General features: G+C 45.8%; 1 protein-coding gene across 7 annotated transcripts in view; it reads left to right on the top strand.

The window, feature by feature from the left end:
- The window catches only part of ZFYVE26 (zinc finger FYVE-type containing 26), a 62,402-nt gene that overhangs the window by 35,617 nt on the left and 10,565 nt on the right, over positions 1-16,220 (top strand). For all 7 annotated transcript variants that reach the window (XM_033431555.2, XM_033431626.2, XM_033431502.2 and 4 more), the window contains 9 exons: positions 826-924; positions 3,005-3,168; positions 4,226-4,362; positions 6,577-6,608; positions 7,402-7,538; positions 8,479-8,699; positions 11,293-11,440; positions 11,665-11,874; positions 12,351-12,569. In XM_033431555.2, the coding sequence (XP_033287446.1) occupies positions 826-924; positions 3,005-3,168; positions 4,226-4,362; positions 6,577-6,608; positions 7,402-7,538; positions 8,479-8,699; positions 11,293-11,440; positions 11,665-11,874; positions 12,351-12,569 (1,367 nt within the window). The remainder of the gene's footprint in view (positions 1-825; positions 925-3,004; positions 3,169-4,225; positions 4,363-6,576; positions 6,609-7,401; positions 7,539-8,478; positions 8,700-11,292; positions 11,441-11,664; positions 11,875-12,350; positions 12,570-16,220) is intronic.

The raw sequence follows: 16,220 nt of genomic DNA, 5'->3' as shown, positions 1-16,220 counted from the left end.
AAACATGCTGGGGGGTACTTCCCTGGTGACGCAGTGGTTAAGAATCCGCGTGCCAATGCAGGGGATACGGGTTTAATCCCTGGTCTGGGAAGATCCCACGTGCTGCAGAGTATCTAAGCCGTGCGCCACAACTACTGAGCCTGCGTTCTAGAGCCCGCAAGCCACAACTACTGAAGCCCACGTGCCTAGAGCCCGTGCTCCACAACAAGAGAAGCCACCACAATGAGAAGCCTGCGCACTGCAACGAAGAGTAGCCCCCACTCGCCCCAACTAGAGAAAGCCCGCATGCAGCAACAAAGACCCAAAGCAGCCAAAAATAAATAAAAACAAAAAAACATGCTGGGGGTGGTCTCTGTCTGGCCTTGGTGCACTGGGCTCTAAGTGCCATCGTTTTGTACTGAGGGTGTGCACTATTCCCAGGATCACATCAGATGCCACTAGTGTGGGAACTGACTCAGCCTCTTCTAGAATGAAGAAAATGAAATAAATGGGGGCTGATGTTCCCAGCCAGCTTTTTTTTTTCTTACTCCCTACCCTCCAGGACCACCATTTAAATGTCTTCTACTTCCCCCTGGGCATCTTTAGATTTATTTTGTAAAATCCTAGTGTCTACTCCATTTATCTCACGTGCCTAACACAGTTTGTTTATTGAGGCATTTAAAAAGCATGCTTGCTGTCGTCTTAGAAGTACCTCTGCCATTCTTTGCATACCTAGTAGAGTCATGGGATGACAGCGAAACCAACAGGGCTTTGAACTAAATGCCTAGCACAGCAAGTAAGGATGTTTATGATAGAACAATCTGTCAACATTTTCCCCCCCTACAGATCCTGTGATTTACCTCCAGGAAATTGTCAGTCCGGCTTCAGACCTCGAGACCTTGTCTAGGTCACCGTCAGTGGAGTTCTCTTCTGTTGCTGCTCCTGGTAAGGACAGGTTCTGAGAGTTACCCATTTTTCAGTTCAATCTTGCCTTACTCTGATTTTCTGATTCTTTTGCTTCTTTTTTCATTTCCAGTCACAACATTCTTATTAATTGTTTTTCTTGATTCATTCCAGCTTTTTGTATCCCAGAAAATTCAACATACAATCGATTCTTATTATTTGCAGTGGTATATCTATGAAGGCGCCACAAACACTGAATTAGCAAATACTAAACCACTGCTCCTAGGGAAAATACACCCACGTGTGTGTGTGATTACATGTGTGGACATGCGTGCACACACACACACACACACACACACATTTCACATATTTCACATACATTATAATCTCAAATTGGAAACAATTCATCCCAGTAAATTCTATTTTCTTTATTTTACAAAAGAGAAAAAGCGGTTCAGAGTGTTAAAGTGACCTGCCTGAAGCCACCCCATTAATGAGTGCCTAATGAGCCTTTGGGATTCAGACCCTGTCCAACTAGCCCCAGAGTGGAGCTTCTTACACTACCCTGCTGCACTGTCCCCTACAATCTGCACCCTCTGGTCATCTCTGTATGAGAGCTGAGATAAGAAAGGGAGACATTACCTTGTTCAACCCCAGATGAGAAGCTGTATACCAGGCAACTCAAATTATTCACCACTCTGTGCATGTCTGCAAAAGCAATGCAAATATTGATTTTGAGGTTACAAACAAGTTTTAGCGAGTAGGCAACTTCACAAATACGGAATCTACTAATAAGGAGAATCGACTTATTTAGTCCTTATGTTCATTCTGACCCTGTCCTGCAGGTAGTTATTTATATCTGTCACCCACACAGGGTGCAAGGTCCTTGAAGGCCTCTGCCATGTCTTGGTCACCCCTTTTCACCACCCCTCTTCTCCCACAGTCTCCTGACTTGCCCAATGGCCTACACGCAGAAGCAGCTCAGCAAGTGTTTGTTTCGCCAACAGGAGAGCAGACTTCTGGGGAGAGGTCGACAGCCCGTCTTCTTCTGGGTGCTGCTAAGAGTCACTGTGTTTTCCAGTTCTCTTTTTCTGTGACCTGCCAACATCGTTCTGCTAGTTGACAAGAAATCTCCTTAGATATCATAAAACAAAGACCGTGGCATTTCGCGGCCATGCTTTGAGCATTAGCCATGCTTCACAGTAATCAGCAGACCTGACAGAAGGGCTCAGACGTACAGGCATGTGAGCAGCTTCACAAATCTGCATAAGGCAGCCTGAGCAGCTTTGGTTTACTTAATTTTTTTAACTCTTTATTACAGAAAGTTTCCCGTACACGAAAGTAGAGAGACCAGTGTACTGAAGTGTCACATACCTATTACCCAGCTGCAATATTTATCATGTCAGTATGACCATTCTTGTTTCATCTTTACCCCTGTCCCTCTACTGGATTATTTTGAAACAAATCCTAGATATCATACCATTCTGTTTATAAATAAAACAGGGTATATCTCTAAAAGGTAAGGACATTTATAAAACAAAACCATAACATCATTCCCATACCTAAAACCAAATTAATGATTCCTTATTATTATCAACTATCCAGTCACTCGTCAGATTTCCCCAGTTGTCTCATGAAGATTCTTTTTAGAATTGGTCTTTCTAGAATCAAGATGTAAACAATGTCCACACATGGCATTCGACTAAACTCTCTCTTAAATCTGTTTTAATCAGTAGGTCCCCCTACCTCTTTTTATTTGTGGAGGAAACCAGGTCATTTGTCCTTTAGAGCTTCCCACACACTGCATTTTGCTGACTGTCACCCCATGGCAATCTGGGTCTCCGTCCCCTGTGTTTTCCAGTACACTGGTAGATAGATCTAGAAGCTTGATTTGATTCAGGCTTAATGTTTTTTGGTTAGTATATTTGATAGGTGGCCGTGTGCCTTCCATCAGGAGACGCACAATGCTCTTTTTGCAGTCAGCCATCGATGATCAATAACTGGACCTATGCTATCAGTAGGGGTTTGTGAAGTGGTACAGTTCTAACTCTCTCATCCCTTCTTTGTTTATTAGCTGGACTACTGATCACCTTTTACTCTGACTTCTGGCTTTGACTCCCAGGTGTCTCCATTGTGCATTCCCCCAGTCCGAGGGAGAGGAGCTTCCCACAGAGTCAGCCGCCACTGGAGTTTGTGCCCCCAGCAACGCCCCCTGCCAGGCACCAGTGGGTACCGGATGAGAGTGAGAGCACCTGCATGGTCTGCTGCAGGGAGCGCTTCACCATGGTAAGCAGCGTCCGTCTCCGGCTTTACCTGCAGGGGAAATTGAAGGAAAGCTCTACTTCCTGAGCTTGAGTTTATAGTCACCTCCTGTCCCCAAGAGGATATGGGTATGTTCAGAAGAACTGACTACCAGATCTACGGCTCTGGGTTTACCTTTGACCTGACCAGAATATATTTTCTGAATTTAGACAGATGGTAGACACCCTCAAGGAGCCTTAAATTCTAAAATCTCTGCCATTCTCATGAAATAAATAAAAAGAGCCAGAGTGGTATTGCATGGGAGGAGTCACCAAATGTTGGGGCATCTCGTTTCTAGCTCCTGTGTCTTTTGCAAAAAGACGGGTGACCTGGTAATGGTTTTATGTGCTGGCGCCAGATGACCTCAGTTCTAATACCAGCACTGCCTCTTACTAGAAATGTGACTATTAACTTTCTCAGTCTCAGATGCTCACTTGTAAACTAGGGATGCTAGGTTATTTGGTTCATGGAGCTATAAACACTAACTACAGTAACAAATGTTACCACCCTGAACACAGTACCTGACTGGCACAACAGCTCAGCTGATGAATAGGATGACGATGCAATTTCTCTGTGTCTGTTTCCTCCTCGTGTATAAAAGCGGTGTAATATATCTGTCAACCTCTTATGAAATAAGGCAGTATTTGTAAAAGCATCTTGAAAACAGAACACTGTTTCATCATCATCAATACCATGTAGACATGTGATCCTCATTGGCTGAGAAAGTCACTTCTTCCCCACTGCTTTTTGCGGTGTCTTCACATGTTTCCTCCACAGACAGATAAGACTTGTCAGGAGCTATTGAAAAACTGTCCATGACTTGGACATCTTTGCCCATCAGATGAGAGAGATCTTTAAATGTCAGCTTCTTGAAGGCAAGGACTAGTGTGTTCTTTTCTCAGTAGAGGCCCAAGCACATGGTATTCTTAGTAAGTCACAGGTGGCTAATTCCAAGGATAAATGGATTGACGGGTGCTCACAGGTCCTGCAATCTCACCTTCTCTTCCTCCCTCCTCCTTCTCTTCCTGATGACACTCCTCAGTTTAACAGGCGTCATCACTGTCGCCGCTGTGGTCGGCTAGTGTGCAGTTCCTGCTCCACTAAGAAAACGGTGGTGGAAGGCTGCAGAGAGAACCCTACTCGCGTGTGTGACCAGTGCTATAGTTACTTCAACAAAGAGTGAGTGTCCTGCAGCGGGGCTGCTGCTGCTATTGACCACTGCACCCTCCCCCGGGTCCCGACACTCCTAGGGGTCTCGTTATGGAAAGCGTCTCCAATCTGAGCAATTACAGAAAGTTTTCATTTCACAGTCACACTGAAATGCCATTCACTCTACAGTGTAATGTTTGACCCTGGTCAGAGAGACTTCTAAGAGAGGAAGTAGGGATGAGTAGAAGCAGAGATCAGAGCTCTTACATGATGTTCTCTCTGGGATCAGGACACTTAGTTCTTCGGCCTGTCCTCTAACTGAGGCCATGGGCCTGTCCCCTAACTGAGGCCGTGGATCTTAGTTTGCCAACAGCCTCACCTCTTTTCCGGCCACTTTCGCTTCAGTTGGTCTCAGCTGGACTCCAAAAGACACTGAATGTTGGGGCCTCACTTGCGTCAGCTCTCACTGAGCTCATCATTCTGGCTTGTTATCCGCAACTAGAAGAGCCCACACACTTTCCTGTGCACAGTTCAGCTGGGAACAAGCCTCAGAAACTGCTCATGCCTCTGGCAAGACAGGTCAAGACGGTGTTTGCCGGTCCAGTATTGCTCAATTTTTTCTACTTCTTCTAGCAGCAGAGGAGGGTGAAACTAAGACTCCTAGAGCATGTGGGAATAGGAGCCAAAGCAGCTCTCCAAGAGCAAAATCACTTTGAGTTCTTCATGTTTTACGAACAGACTTAAAGGGATTTTACATTCTGCCCAGTAGCTCAACAGCATTTTTGTGTTTCTTTTACTAGGAACATTCTTTTAACATTATTTACCATGGTGATTACTGACCTGATAGGAAGGAAGACGTGCCGTGTTCATACCACAGTTTCTGTGACCCTGGCATACCACTGTCTCCCTCTGGGTGGGGGACAGGGAAATTACCCATTTATCATACTGCTGAGATTTGAAATGAGCAGTTGGTATCAGTGAGGATTCTTTCATTCAGCAATCACTGAGCAATAATCACTTTGCCCTCGAGGAGCCCCGATTTTAGTGGGGAGACAGCCAAAACACAGACCACAGAGCCCTTGGGTAAGTGCAGTGTAGAGACACACCCAGCTTAGCCCAGTGATCTGGAGGGTTTTCTAGAGGTGTGGCACTTGGTCTGAGACTTAGAAGATGAGAAGTTGGTAGGAAAAGAAGCCGAAATAAAGCATGCCCAAAAGTGGGAGTAACAACTGCAAAGGTAGGGGCAGGAGAAAATGTGGGTCCTTTGAGGAAGTGTAAATAGGTAGGTGATGGGCTAAGGTTCTAGACTCAGAGGCTGGCAGCTGAGCTGGGAGGACCTAGGGAATGGCAGAGAGGCTTGGAGCTTGCTCTTTGACAGCATGGGCCGGGGTTGACCAGAAGGCTCCTCGTGCAGATGATAGACCTGGGCTCTGGCTTGTGACATTGGGATTTAGTGGTTGGTGGCACCAACTGAACTTGATCAGAGCCCGTAGCAGTGTGGGGAGGACTCTTATGGGTTGAGCAGAGGTCATGGGTGGTAGGAGATGGTCTCAAGAGGCAGCGATGCCATAATGAGCTTTGTCTGCTAAACTGCAAATGTGGAATATTTTACCCTGAGGAGCTATCAAAGAATTTGATAAAAGAATTTTAAGCAGAAGCAAAATATGACCAGATTTGCATTTTTTTTTTGAATTTTTTTTTTGCGGTACGCGGACCTCTCACTGTTGTGGCCTCTCCCGTTGCGGAGCACAGGCTGCGGATGCGCAGGCTCAGTGACCATGGCTCACGGGCCCAGCCACTCCGAGGCACGTGGGATCTTCCCGGACCGGGGCACGAACCTGTGTCCCCTGCATCGGCAGGTGGACTCTCAAGCACTGCGCCACCAGGGAAGCCCCAGATTTGCATTTTTGAAAGCTCGCTGTACCTGCAAAGTAGAGAATAGCTTGGTAGAATCAAGGAGACCAATTGGGAAGCTACTGCAAAGACTCTAGCATTAAATGATGAGGGCCCTCTCTGAGGCAGGGATGAGGAGAGAGATGGGGACATTTAAACAGGTATTTTAAATGGAACGGGCAAGAAATGGTAAGTGGTTGATTGTGACAGGTGAGGGAGAGAAAAGAGTTTTGGATGATTCCCTGATAATCTCACTAGAGTAACAGTAAATGTCAGTGCTATACACTAAGCTCAAAACAAAGAGCAGGAGGAGGGATTCAAGCATTTCACTTTTTCTTTCTCTGTTTCCAGTGCTCCAGAGGAGAATCCAGGACAACCAGGGGGTAAGGCTGAATCACATTCCCTGTGACTTTTTTTTTTTTTTTTTTTGGCCACACAACCCAGCTTGTGGGATCTTAGTTCCCCGACCAGGGATTGAACCCACACCATCGGCAGTGAAAGCGTAGAGTCCTAACCACTGGACCACCAGGGAATTCCCTCCCTGTGACTTTTTGTCTCTGTGCTCAAGTTGGCTCATCCTTCAGCATATCTGCTGCAACTGACACCCTCAATGACAACTCAGTCCAACAGGTTGACCAAAGAAAATTCTTGGCATTTCTGTCAGGCTATTTCCCTTAAGGTTTGTCATCATAGTAACTTATCACACTGGCCCATTAGCTTCCAGCATCGAGGAGGCCAGCAGCCAAAGAATTTGGTCCTTAACTTTTAGTAGCTTATTTCTCTTCCTTCCCCCACTAGGTTTCCCTTCACCACCATCCTGCCTTCTAATGCTCCCTCCTTCCCCTCGGTAATCACTATTAATAATTTGGGCAAGTTAGTTTTTAGAGTAGCCAATGGCTCATCCCTCCATTTGGGAAGCATGCAGCATTCAGAGTTTCTCGTGTGAAGCAACAAGTTTGTGTGACAAACATTGTAACACTCATTCCAGGTCTGTGCCTGGGGAAGAAAGTTTGAGGTACCCAAGGTGGTCTCCTAAAGGAAATAAAAAAGACCAAAAGGAGAGAAAGGGCCCTAAGATATCAGGCAGGGATCTGCCTGCAGCTCGTGGCTCCCTGGGCTGGGCTAGAGTGGACTACTGGCCAGTGAATGACACATGAACGTCATTTGTCTTCTCAGCACCAGACAGCCCCAAGAGCGAAAGCCCTCCATACTCAGCTGTGGTGAGAGTCCCCAAAGCAGCTGAGGTGGAATGGATTTTGGATCTGAATGAGGAGGAAAATGAGCTGGTGCGGACTGAATTTTACTATGAGCAGGTAATAGCAATAAAATGTGACGGTCATTTGAGTTTCCTTATGATGTGTAGTAGCATGGCAGGAAATGCAGAGTTGGGCAGACACAAGCAGGCCTTCACTTGCTCACAGTGTAATATCATGGGCGCTAAGACAAGTAAACCACTTAAAGCAGAAAATGAGGAACAGCTTGAGAAATACACAAGAGGAAATCAGGAAAGGCTTCGTGGAAGAGGTAGCATTTAAGAGGAGCCTTGGAAGTGCGGTAGGAGTTTGACAAGCAGAAGTTTGGGTGTCCTGAGTGGAGTGAGGATAGGAGAAGGGCAAAGAGTTCCAAACTCTAACATCCAAGCGAAGGCACAGTATGAAAAATGATTGGGGAATTAGAAGTGGTTTAATTTGGAGAGAACATAGGGTGTTAATAGAGAGGTAGGAAAGGTAGGGTTGAAACAGGCTATTTATGTGTAGGGCCTTGTACTCTGCAGTAAGATATATGTACTTGGTAGGCATCAGGGCCACGGAAGGTTTCAGAGTGTGCTTTAGGAATATTCATTTAGCAGCACTGTTTGCAGTGGCTTGAAACAAAGACTTCTGCAGGTATCCAGACAAGCAAGGTGACTATCGTCCAAGCCAGCATTAGGAGCACCTGCGCTGGTGGGACAGTAGACTAAAAAAGAAGGGCACCTACAGGCATTCCCAGGAAGTAGGTAACACGTGGACACAGCTGCCTTCCTCCCAGTAAGGAGACAAAAACCTAGCAGCCAGAGCTTTGCCAGTGCTACCTAGAACTTCTGAAGTATGTTTAGCTCTACTTCTGCTGTGCCGTGGGATTTTTGGCTCCTTCCCCCAGGGTTTTTCAAGCTTTGTGAAACGGGAAGAATAATTCCTCCCTCCCAGCTACATTTGAAGACTGCTTTGGTCTGGGAACTCACAGTGTGCTTCTCTCCTCGTCCACCTGGGCCAGGCCCCCAGCGCCTCCTTGTGTATCGCCATCCTGAATCTGCACCAGGACAGCGTTGCCTGCGGCCACCAGCTGATTGAGCACTGCTGCAGGCTGTCCCAGGGGCTCACCAACCCGGAGGTAGATGCGGGGCTGCTCACAGACATCATGAAGCAGCTGCTCTTCAGCGCCAAGATGATGTTTGTCAAGGCGGGCCGGAGCCAGGACCTAGCTCTTTGTGACAGGTAAGTGGAAATGAGTCTCTGTTCTTTCACACGGTGGTCATGTCTGTCCAGCTTCTTTTTCTGACCCTACTGTGGGTTTTCACCTCCCAATCCTCTGACAAGACATGCTGAACTGTTTTGCGTCTCCATTTGACGTTGATGAAATGCTGTTACACAAGCAGTCTTCCTCACCCTACGCTGACAGCCTGTGTGCTTCTCTTTCCCTGAGTGGATCCTCAAGGCAGGTTCTCTAGCTATAGAGTCTTTCTTTTCCAGTTGGAAAGAAAGACTTGGGTTAATTTGTAATGCACATCAGTTTTGGAGAGCACCTTTAGCCTCTGTGGAACTTTCTGCCTTTTAAAGGAGATGTGTCCTCTACCCTAGCCTTGACCAAATTCAGACTGTGGCCTCGGAGTTCTGGGTAACAGATCTATAAAGCTCACTGCAGACTGGTCTGTCCCTAAGTCCCAGGGAGGAATGAGTCATAAAGTAGAAGTTTCTATGGAAAAGTGAGGATTAGGCCCCAGCTCCCTACGCAGCCTGCTCTACCTCCATTCATTAACCTGACAATGAAAACTCCCAGTTCCTGGCTTATCCACCCAGATGTGTGACTCACGTGCATTCCCAGCTCTCAGTCCTAGCCAGATTTGAGAGCAAAGAGCATAATTTTCTTTGACGTGTCAGTGCTTCAGGCACTTGCCCAGGGTACTGGCCTGCAAACTCACCAGATAACAGAGAGTGCAGTGACTCTCAACTTCACCGCTTCCTAGCTCTGTAACCTTAGATGAGTCTGTTAACCACACTGGGCCTCGGTTTCCTCCTCTAGAAAATGGGGATGATAATAATATTTATTTCCTATGGCTGTAAAGTGAGAGTACTGTATCCATATAAAGGGCTAAGAACTGACCCTGTGTACTCCAAAAATGTTAGTTTTATTATTCTTACTAACAAAAACCAGAAGGTTGAGAAAGGCAGAAGGAGGTGGGACAGAAAGTGGAAGGAAATATAAAGGAGTTAATTTCACTCATATCAAGAGGCAAAAGATTCTACATCATTTTTCAAGTTGACAAATGAAAAATGAGCTGTATAATATGTTAAATACAATTTTTTAAATAACCATGCAAAGAACCACAACTCTACCAATTTATCAGAAATGGAGGAGAAGGGAAGGAAAGAACAGAAACCATTTTATATAGCAAAAGGTAGAATTTAAGGCAAAAATAAAGATATATCTAAATATTTCTCAACTATCAGAAATGTAAATGAGATAAAATCTTATTAACAGAAAAGGATACTTAGATGGGGGCTGGAGAACAAATCTAACAGCAAGTCCTATACTTCCTTCAAAATCTAATATAGATGGAGGAAATATCCACTTTGGGTTAAGGGAGCAGAAATTAAGGAAGTCCTTGCTTCAGTGGGATTCTCACCCATCCCCAGGTGCCATGGGCTTTTCTGACACTTAATAGCAGTGGTTTCAAATTACACATTCTTTCTCCCCAACCCTGGGATCGGTACACTCACTCTAGGGAATCGCTGCACTTGTGCCTAGTTGCTGATGATAGTAGATTCGTCTCTCATGTGTGTTTAGAACTCCTGGTTTGCAGAGTATTTTTCTGCTGTTTTTAACTCATACCTTCTTCTGTAGACAAATAAATAAATGTTTAAAAACAAAACTCACACCACCTATTACACATGTCCAATGCATTATGATACCGAATTTGCTTTTACACACTATACTCTCCCCTGCCCATCCCCACTAGGTTGAGAATCACTGATGTACTGAATCCCTTTCCAGGGAAATCAATGGACAAGTCAGGATCCGCAGGGGGTTTTGATAGAATTATGATACAAGATTCAAGAACCTTGAGTGTAGGCCTGTCTCAGGCAGGACTAAACAGAATGATCCCAGACAGCTCTCTGGGCTCTGTTGTTATAAGGTTTTTGCAATTACCAGGTGTCAGGAATAAGATCAAAGGCAGCAGTCCTAGTAACAAGAGTCCATCCTTAACCCAGAGAAAGGATGTCAGGTCCAGGGCCTCGAATCTGAGGGCCCTGCCCAGCAGCACCTCCAGAGGATGGTAGTGATGTGACCTCTGTACTGAGCGGGAGTGCAGGCTGCCGATACAGTCCATATACACTCTCCCAAGCAAGCAGGGTTCCAGAGAACCAAAAAGAAACGGGTAGCTTGCGAGCTCCCAGCGTCGGTATAAAGGCCTTGCCTCAAAATAGGAGACCTGAGTGTCCTGGAGCGTCCGTACTCCATGTATTGATAGCTAATACATGATGAGTGCCTACAAAGCTCTAGACACCATCCTAAGCTCTTTTCCTCCGGTTATTTCATTTTATCCTTAAAACTCCCCATCATTCTATCCATTTTACAGATGAGTAAATTGAGGCTGAGAAAGGTTAAGTAACTTGCCCAAAGTCAGAGAGCCACTAAGTGATAGAGTTGAGTTTCTGAGAGTCTGACTCCAGAGTCTTTTCTCCCATGTACCTCACAATTCTCATTATCACATTTCACATTGGAAATGAAATAGAAAACCTTTAAGCAGCACCTGTTCTTGGGATGACCCTGTGGAGCCTCACTGCCTTGCCCTTTTCCTCCCTGTAGCTACATCAGCAAGGTAGATGTGCTGAATATTTTAGTTGCTGCTGCCTATCGCCACGTGCCATCTCTGGATCAGATCTTGCAACCAGCCGCAGTAACCAGGCTAAGGAACCAGCTTTTGGAAGCTGAGTACTACCAACTGGGCGTTGAGGTGAGGCACAGACAAAGCTGACATCTACCCCAGCGAGTTACCTCCTCTAGTTGTCCTTGGCCATGGGGAGTGTCTAAGGCATGACAAGTTTGCCAGTGTGGGAGTAATGGCAGGTGGGGTGGTGGGGAGGGAAATGATTGACACCAAGGGGATAGAGTTGGTCTTTGGGACCCTCAGGCATGGCTGTGGGTGCCTCCCCCTAAAAGGAGCAGTTTTTCCTCCAGGTCTCCACAAAGACTGGCCTTGATACCACCGGGGCATGGCACGCTTGGGGCATGGCCTGCCTCAAAGCTGGGAATCTCACCACCGCACGGGAGAAGTTTAGTCGCTGTCTGAAGCCCCCTCTCGACCTCAATCAGCTGAGTCATGGCTCAAGACTGGTACAGGATGTGGTTGAGTACCTGGAGTCCACAGCGAGGCCACTTCTATCCGTGGTAAGAGCACAGCAGGCAGAGGGTGGGCTCCAGGGCCAGGGGGAGGCCCAGGGGCAGTAATGGCCTGGGGAAAGTATCAGCTTCCATTCAGCTGACAGTGGCAGCCCTGGCTCAGAGCTGTCAGGTTTGGATTTCGTTCTTTCCATTATATATGGTTAGATAAGTCATAAAGAGTCAAATTTCAAAAAAAAAAAAGAAAACTAATTTTAAAACAATGAAAATCACATATAATCCCATACCCAGACTTAAGCAATATTTAGATTTTAGTGAATTTTCTTGGTTATGTTTTTGATTTAATTGGTGTTGTACAGTTTATAATATATAGAAGTTTATATCCTGCCTGTTTTCTACCCTTAAAACTATATAATAGTGAGCACTTTTCCACATTGTTAAATATTCTTTGAAAACTATTTCCAGCGGCTGCTGAGAACTCCCTGAATTCCATTGTTCCCTCACACTCTGTCCTCTCTTGGCAGCAAGATGATGATTACTTGGCCACCTTGAAAGAGCTGGAAGCTACCCTTCGGACCCAGAGCCTCTCTCTGGAGGTGATTCCTGAAGGGAAGATCATGAACAACACCTACTACCAAGAATGCCTCTTCTACCTGCATAACTACAGCACCAGCCTGGCCATCATTAGCTTCTACGTGAGGCACAGCTGCCTGCGGGAAGCGCTGCTGCACCTCCTCCACAAGGTGGGACTTGCAGACGTGGCTGGCTCTCACACGGCAGTGCCTGCTTTGCCCGCTTGGCTTGGCCCATCCAGCTTTCATGGAGGCAATAACCCCCCCCTTAACCTTACCCCAGGGTTGAACTATGAGATCATCTCTGGCAAAGTCAGGTCCAAATGGCAAATTCTAGGGAATTCCCTGGTGGTCCAGTGGTTAGGACACCACACTTTCACTGCTGAGCGCCTGGGTTCAATCCCTGGTCGGGGAACTAGGAACCTGTAAGCCTCATGGGGCAGCCAAAATACAAAACAAAACAAAACACAAATGGCAAATTCTATCTGCACAAATCATGATTTGATGAGTGTGCGAAAGTCTTAACCTGGATCCCAGATTGCCCTTCTGACGGGCAGTGACAAATTTCATCCCTTCTCCCAGAACATTTAGCAGAACCAAGTAATAGCTGAGAGCATGGTCTCTGGAATGAGATGCTTGGTGTAAGTGGTGTGACCTTGAGCAAATTGCCTAACCTCTCTGTTTCCACACACTTCCCACCTGCTCTGGGCTGTGTCCTGCTGCCGACCCCACTGCTCGTCCACTCAGGGTTCTTACCACAAAGGCCAGGAAGCACCCATGAGCCACATCCTAAATTTGGGGCCACAAGTATCTCATAGAAGGAGAGTGTGCCCTCCTTTGTTTCCTCTGACATCCTCTGCCCTCCTCCCACAGGGGGCAAAGGCACCCCTGAAGTGCATTATTTCTTTGGAGCCATTGTTAGGACTCTGTTTCACCATGACCCCTTGGCCTTCTCTTTTTTATCTGAAAGTCCCATGCAATTTTTCTGAGGAATTGAGTGATTAGTACCAAATTTCATATAAAATTAAAGGAGCTTGAGTTATGCTTTAATTCCAATCTGCTGCCTTTATCCAAAATGGCGGCCATTGAAAGTTTACAAATAGGCATATCTTCTAGGATTCCTCCAAGTGGGTCGACAGTACAGAGTCGTGGTAACCATACCCCTACAGGACAGCGAAAGGGAAATGCTTTCACTACGCCGTAGCTACCGTGTCTTAACCGGGTGTCAAGAATATTGTAAAAGTTATATTATTTGGCATTTAATTGCTAAAACCTGTTTCCTTTCCAAAAGAGTTTGGAGGTAAAGCTACTTCACCTCACCCAGTTCTGTTGCTTCTAACTGATGACCACTCCAGAGGGTTAAGCTGCTTACTTACTTATTTTGGTAAAAGCTGACGGCAGCATTGCCCCTGCTTTACATTCGTCAGAGCTAGGAAAGAAGGCTTCTTTTTATCTCCTGTAATCACAGCTACCCTTGAACTGAAGTATCTTACCTTCTCAAGCAGGTGGGGAACAACAGAAAAAAACATTGTGAAAACTATGACTGAATGCCTAGAGCATGGAAGACGTGGTGTTTCCAGCCTCATTCCCTGCCTTTTCACCCGTTACCCACCACACTGCCCCAGAGTGAGCTTTCTAAAACATAGTACATGTTATTTATGTTATTCTTAATTCATGTTATTCCCCCCTCTAAAAGGCCTTCAGTGGATCCCCATGGCCCCAAGATGAAGTCGAAATTCCTTAGCATGAATGCAGGACCCAACAGTATCAGGCCCCCTTATTTCACCAGTTTATTTTCACTGCAAATCCTATCTATGCTCTATATTCCAGACTTGCCAAATTACTTAAAATTTCCTGATTGTACCATGCCCTTTCTTACTTCCATGAGTCTACATTGCTGTTTCCCCGTACCTAGAATGCCCTGCCCCTCCTTGTTTTCTTGGAAAACTCCTGTTTATCCTTCCAGACCCTCTGTATTGAGCATTCACCTCTTCCTATAAACCGTCACTGTGCCTAGAACGTAACTCTGTTACTGCATTTATCCCACTGGATTGCAACTATTTGTTTACAATCGTGTCTTCGCATCTGGAGCGAGAAGGCCCATATTTACCTTACCTGGTGTCTTCAAGTACCTGGCCTAGTGCCAGTTATGAATGAATGAGTGGATAGATGAATGGATGAAATGGAAATTCTTTTTTTTTGGCTGTGTTGGGTCTTCCTTTCATTGCTGCACGCAGGCTTTCTCTAGTTGTGGCGAGCGGGGGCTACTCTTTGTTGCGGCGAGCGGGCGTCTCATTGCAATGGCTTGTCTTGTTGCAGAGCATAGGCTCTAGGCATGAGGTCTTCAGTAGTTGTGGCTTGAGGGCTCTAGAGCGCAGGCTCAGTAGTTGTGGTGTACAGGCTTAGTTACTCCGCGGCATGTGGGATCTTCCTGGACCAGGGATTGAACCCGTGTCCCCTGCATTGGCAGGTGGATTCTTAACCACTGTGCCACCAGGGAGGTCCCAAAATGGAAGTTCTTAAGGGGTTGAATGGCCAAATGGTTTTCTTTTCTATGACTGTGGAATAGGGGTTTATGACTCATGGTCTCTGAACCACAGATGAACTTCAGAAGTGAGCGGATTAGTATGTGTTTGCACTTTCCTGATGAGTTGGTCTATGATATTTATCATTTATTCATTCATCCAAGAAATAGTTATTAAATAGCCAAGGACTATTCTTCACAACAGTGAAGAAAAAAAAGGCAGACAAAAATAGTTGCTCTATAAAACTTACATTATAGTAGGGAGAGAGACAATAAACAAGATAAATAAGATATATAGTGTAGGTGACAAGTAATAAGAAGAGTAAAGTGGGGGAGAGGGAAGGGACGGATTGTGTAATTTTAGACAGGGTGCCCAGGACAGATGACATCTGAGTAAAGGCCTAAAGTAGATGGGGAATGAATTGTGCAGATTGTGGAGGAAGCACGGTCCACGTGGAGGGAGTAGCAAGTGCAAAGGCCAGGGCAGCTTGAGCAGAGTAAGCTGGGGAAAAGGGTGGTAGCAGATAAGGTCAGAAAGCTAACAGGGCCTAGATCATATAGAGCCTTGTAGACATTATGAGGACTTGGGCTTTGTGCTGAGTGAGAAGGAAAACCATTGGAAGATTTTGAGCAGAGGTGTAACATGATCTGACTTACATTTTAACCGAATCACTCAGGTTGACTGGTTGGCATTAGTCAAAAAAGAGGCAGGAGTGGAAGATGGTAGACCAGGGAGGAGGCCATTGCAATCATCCGGGCAAGTGGTGATGATAACTTGGACCAGGATGGTACATGGAGGTGGTGAGAAGTGGTCAGCTACATACAGATTCTGTATGTATTTTGAGGTGGAGCCAATAGAATTTGCTAATGACTTTTATGTTGTGGTGTAAGAGAAAGATGGCTAAGGTTTTTGGCCTGAACAAATAGGAGAACAAAATTGCCATCTGAGAAGGGGAAGACTGCAGAAAGAGCAGATTGGGAAGACACAATCAGGAGTGCAGTTTTATATCAATATGTATTGTTCTCTAGATACCAAAGAGGACTTTTTGCGTCGGCAGTTGGGTATAAGTTAGGTATACAATTTTGGAGTTCAGAAAGAATAAACAGGCTGGGAATAGAGATTTAGACATAATCAGCAGAGAGATAAATTTAAAGCCCTAAGACTTATGAAATCAAAAGAGTGAGTAAAAAAAAGAGGACAGGGACTTCTCTGGTGGCACAGTAGTTAAGAATCCACCTGCCCATGCAGGGGACATGGGTTCAATCCCTGGTCCGGGAAGATCCCACATGCCACAGAG

Source organism: Orcinus orca, chromosome 2, assembly GCF_937001465.1.
Source record: "Orcinus orca chromosome 2, mOrcOrc1.1, whole genome shotgun sequence".
Lineage (NCBI taxonomy): Eukaryota > Metazoa > Chordata > Mammalia > Artiodactyla > Delphinidae > Orcinus > Orcinus orca.
Note: the sequence above shows the minus strand (reverse complement) of the source record. Positions and strands in the feature narration are given on the sequence as shown.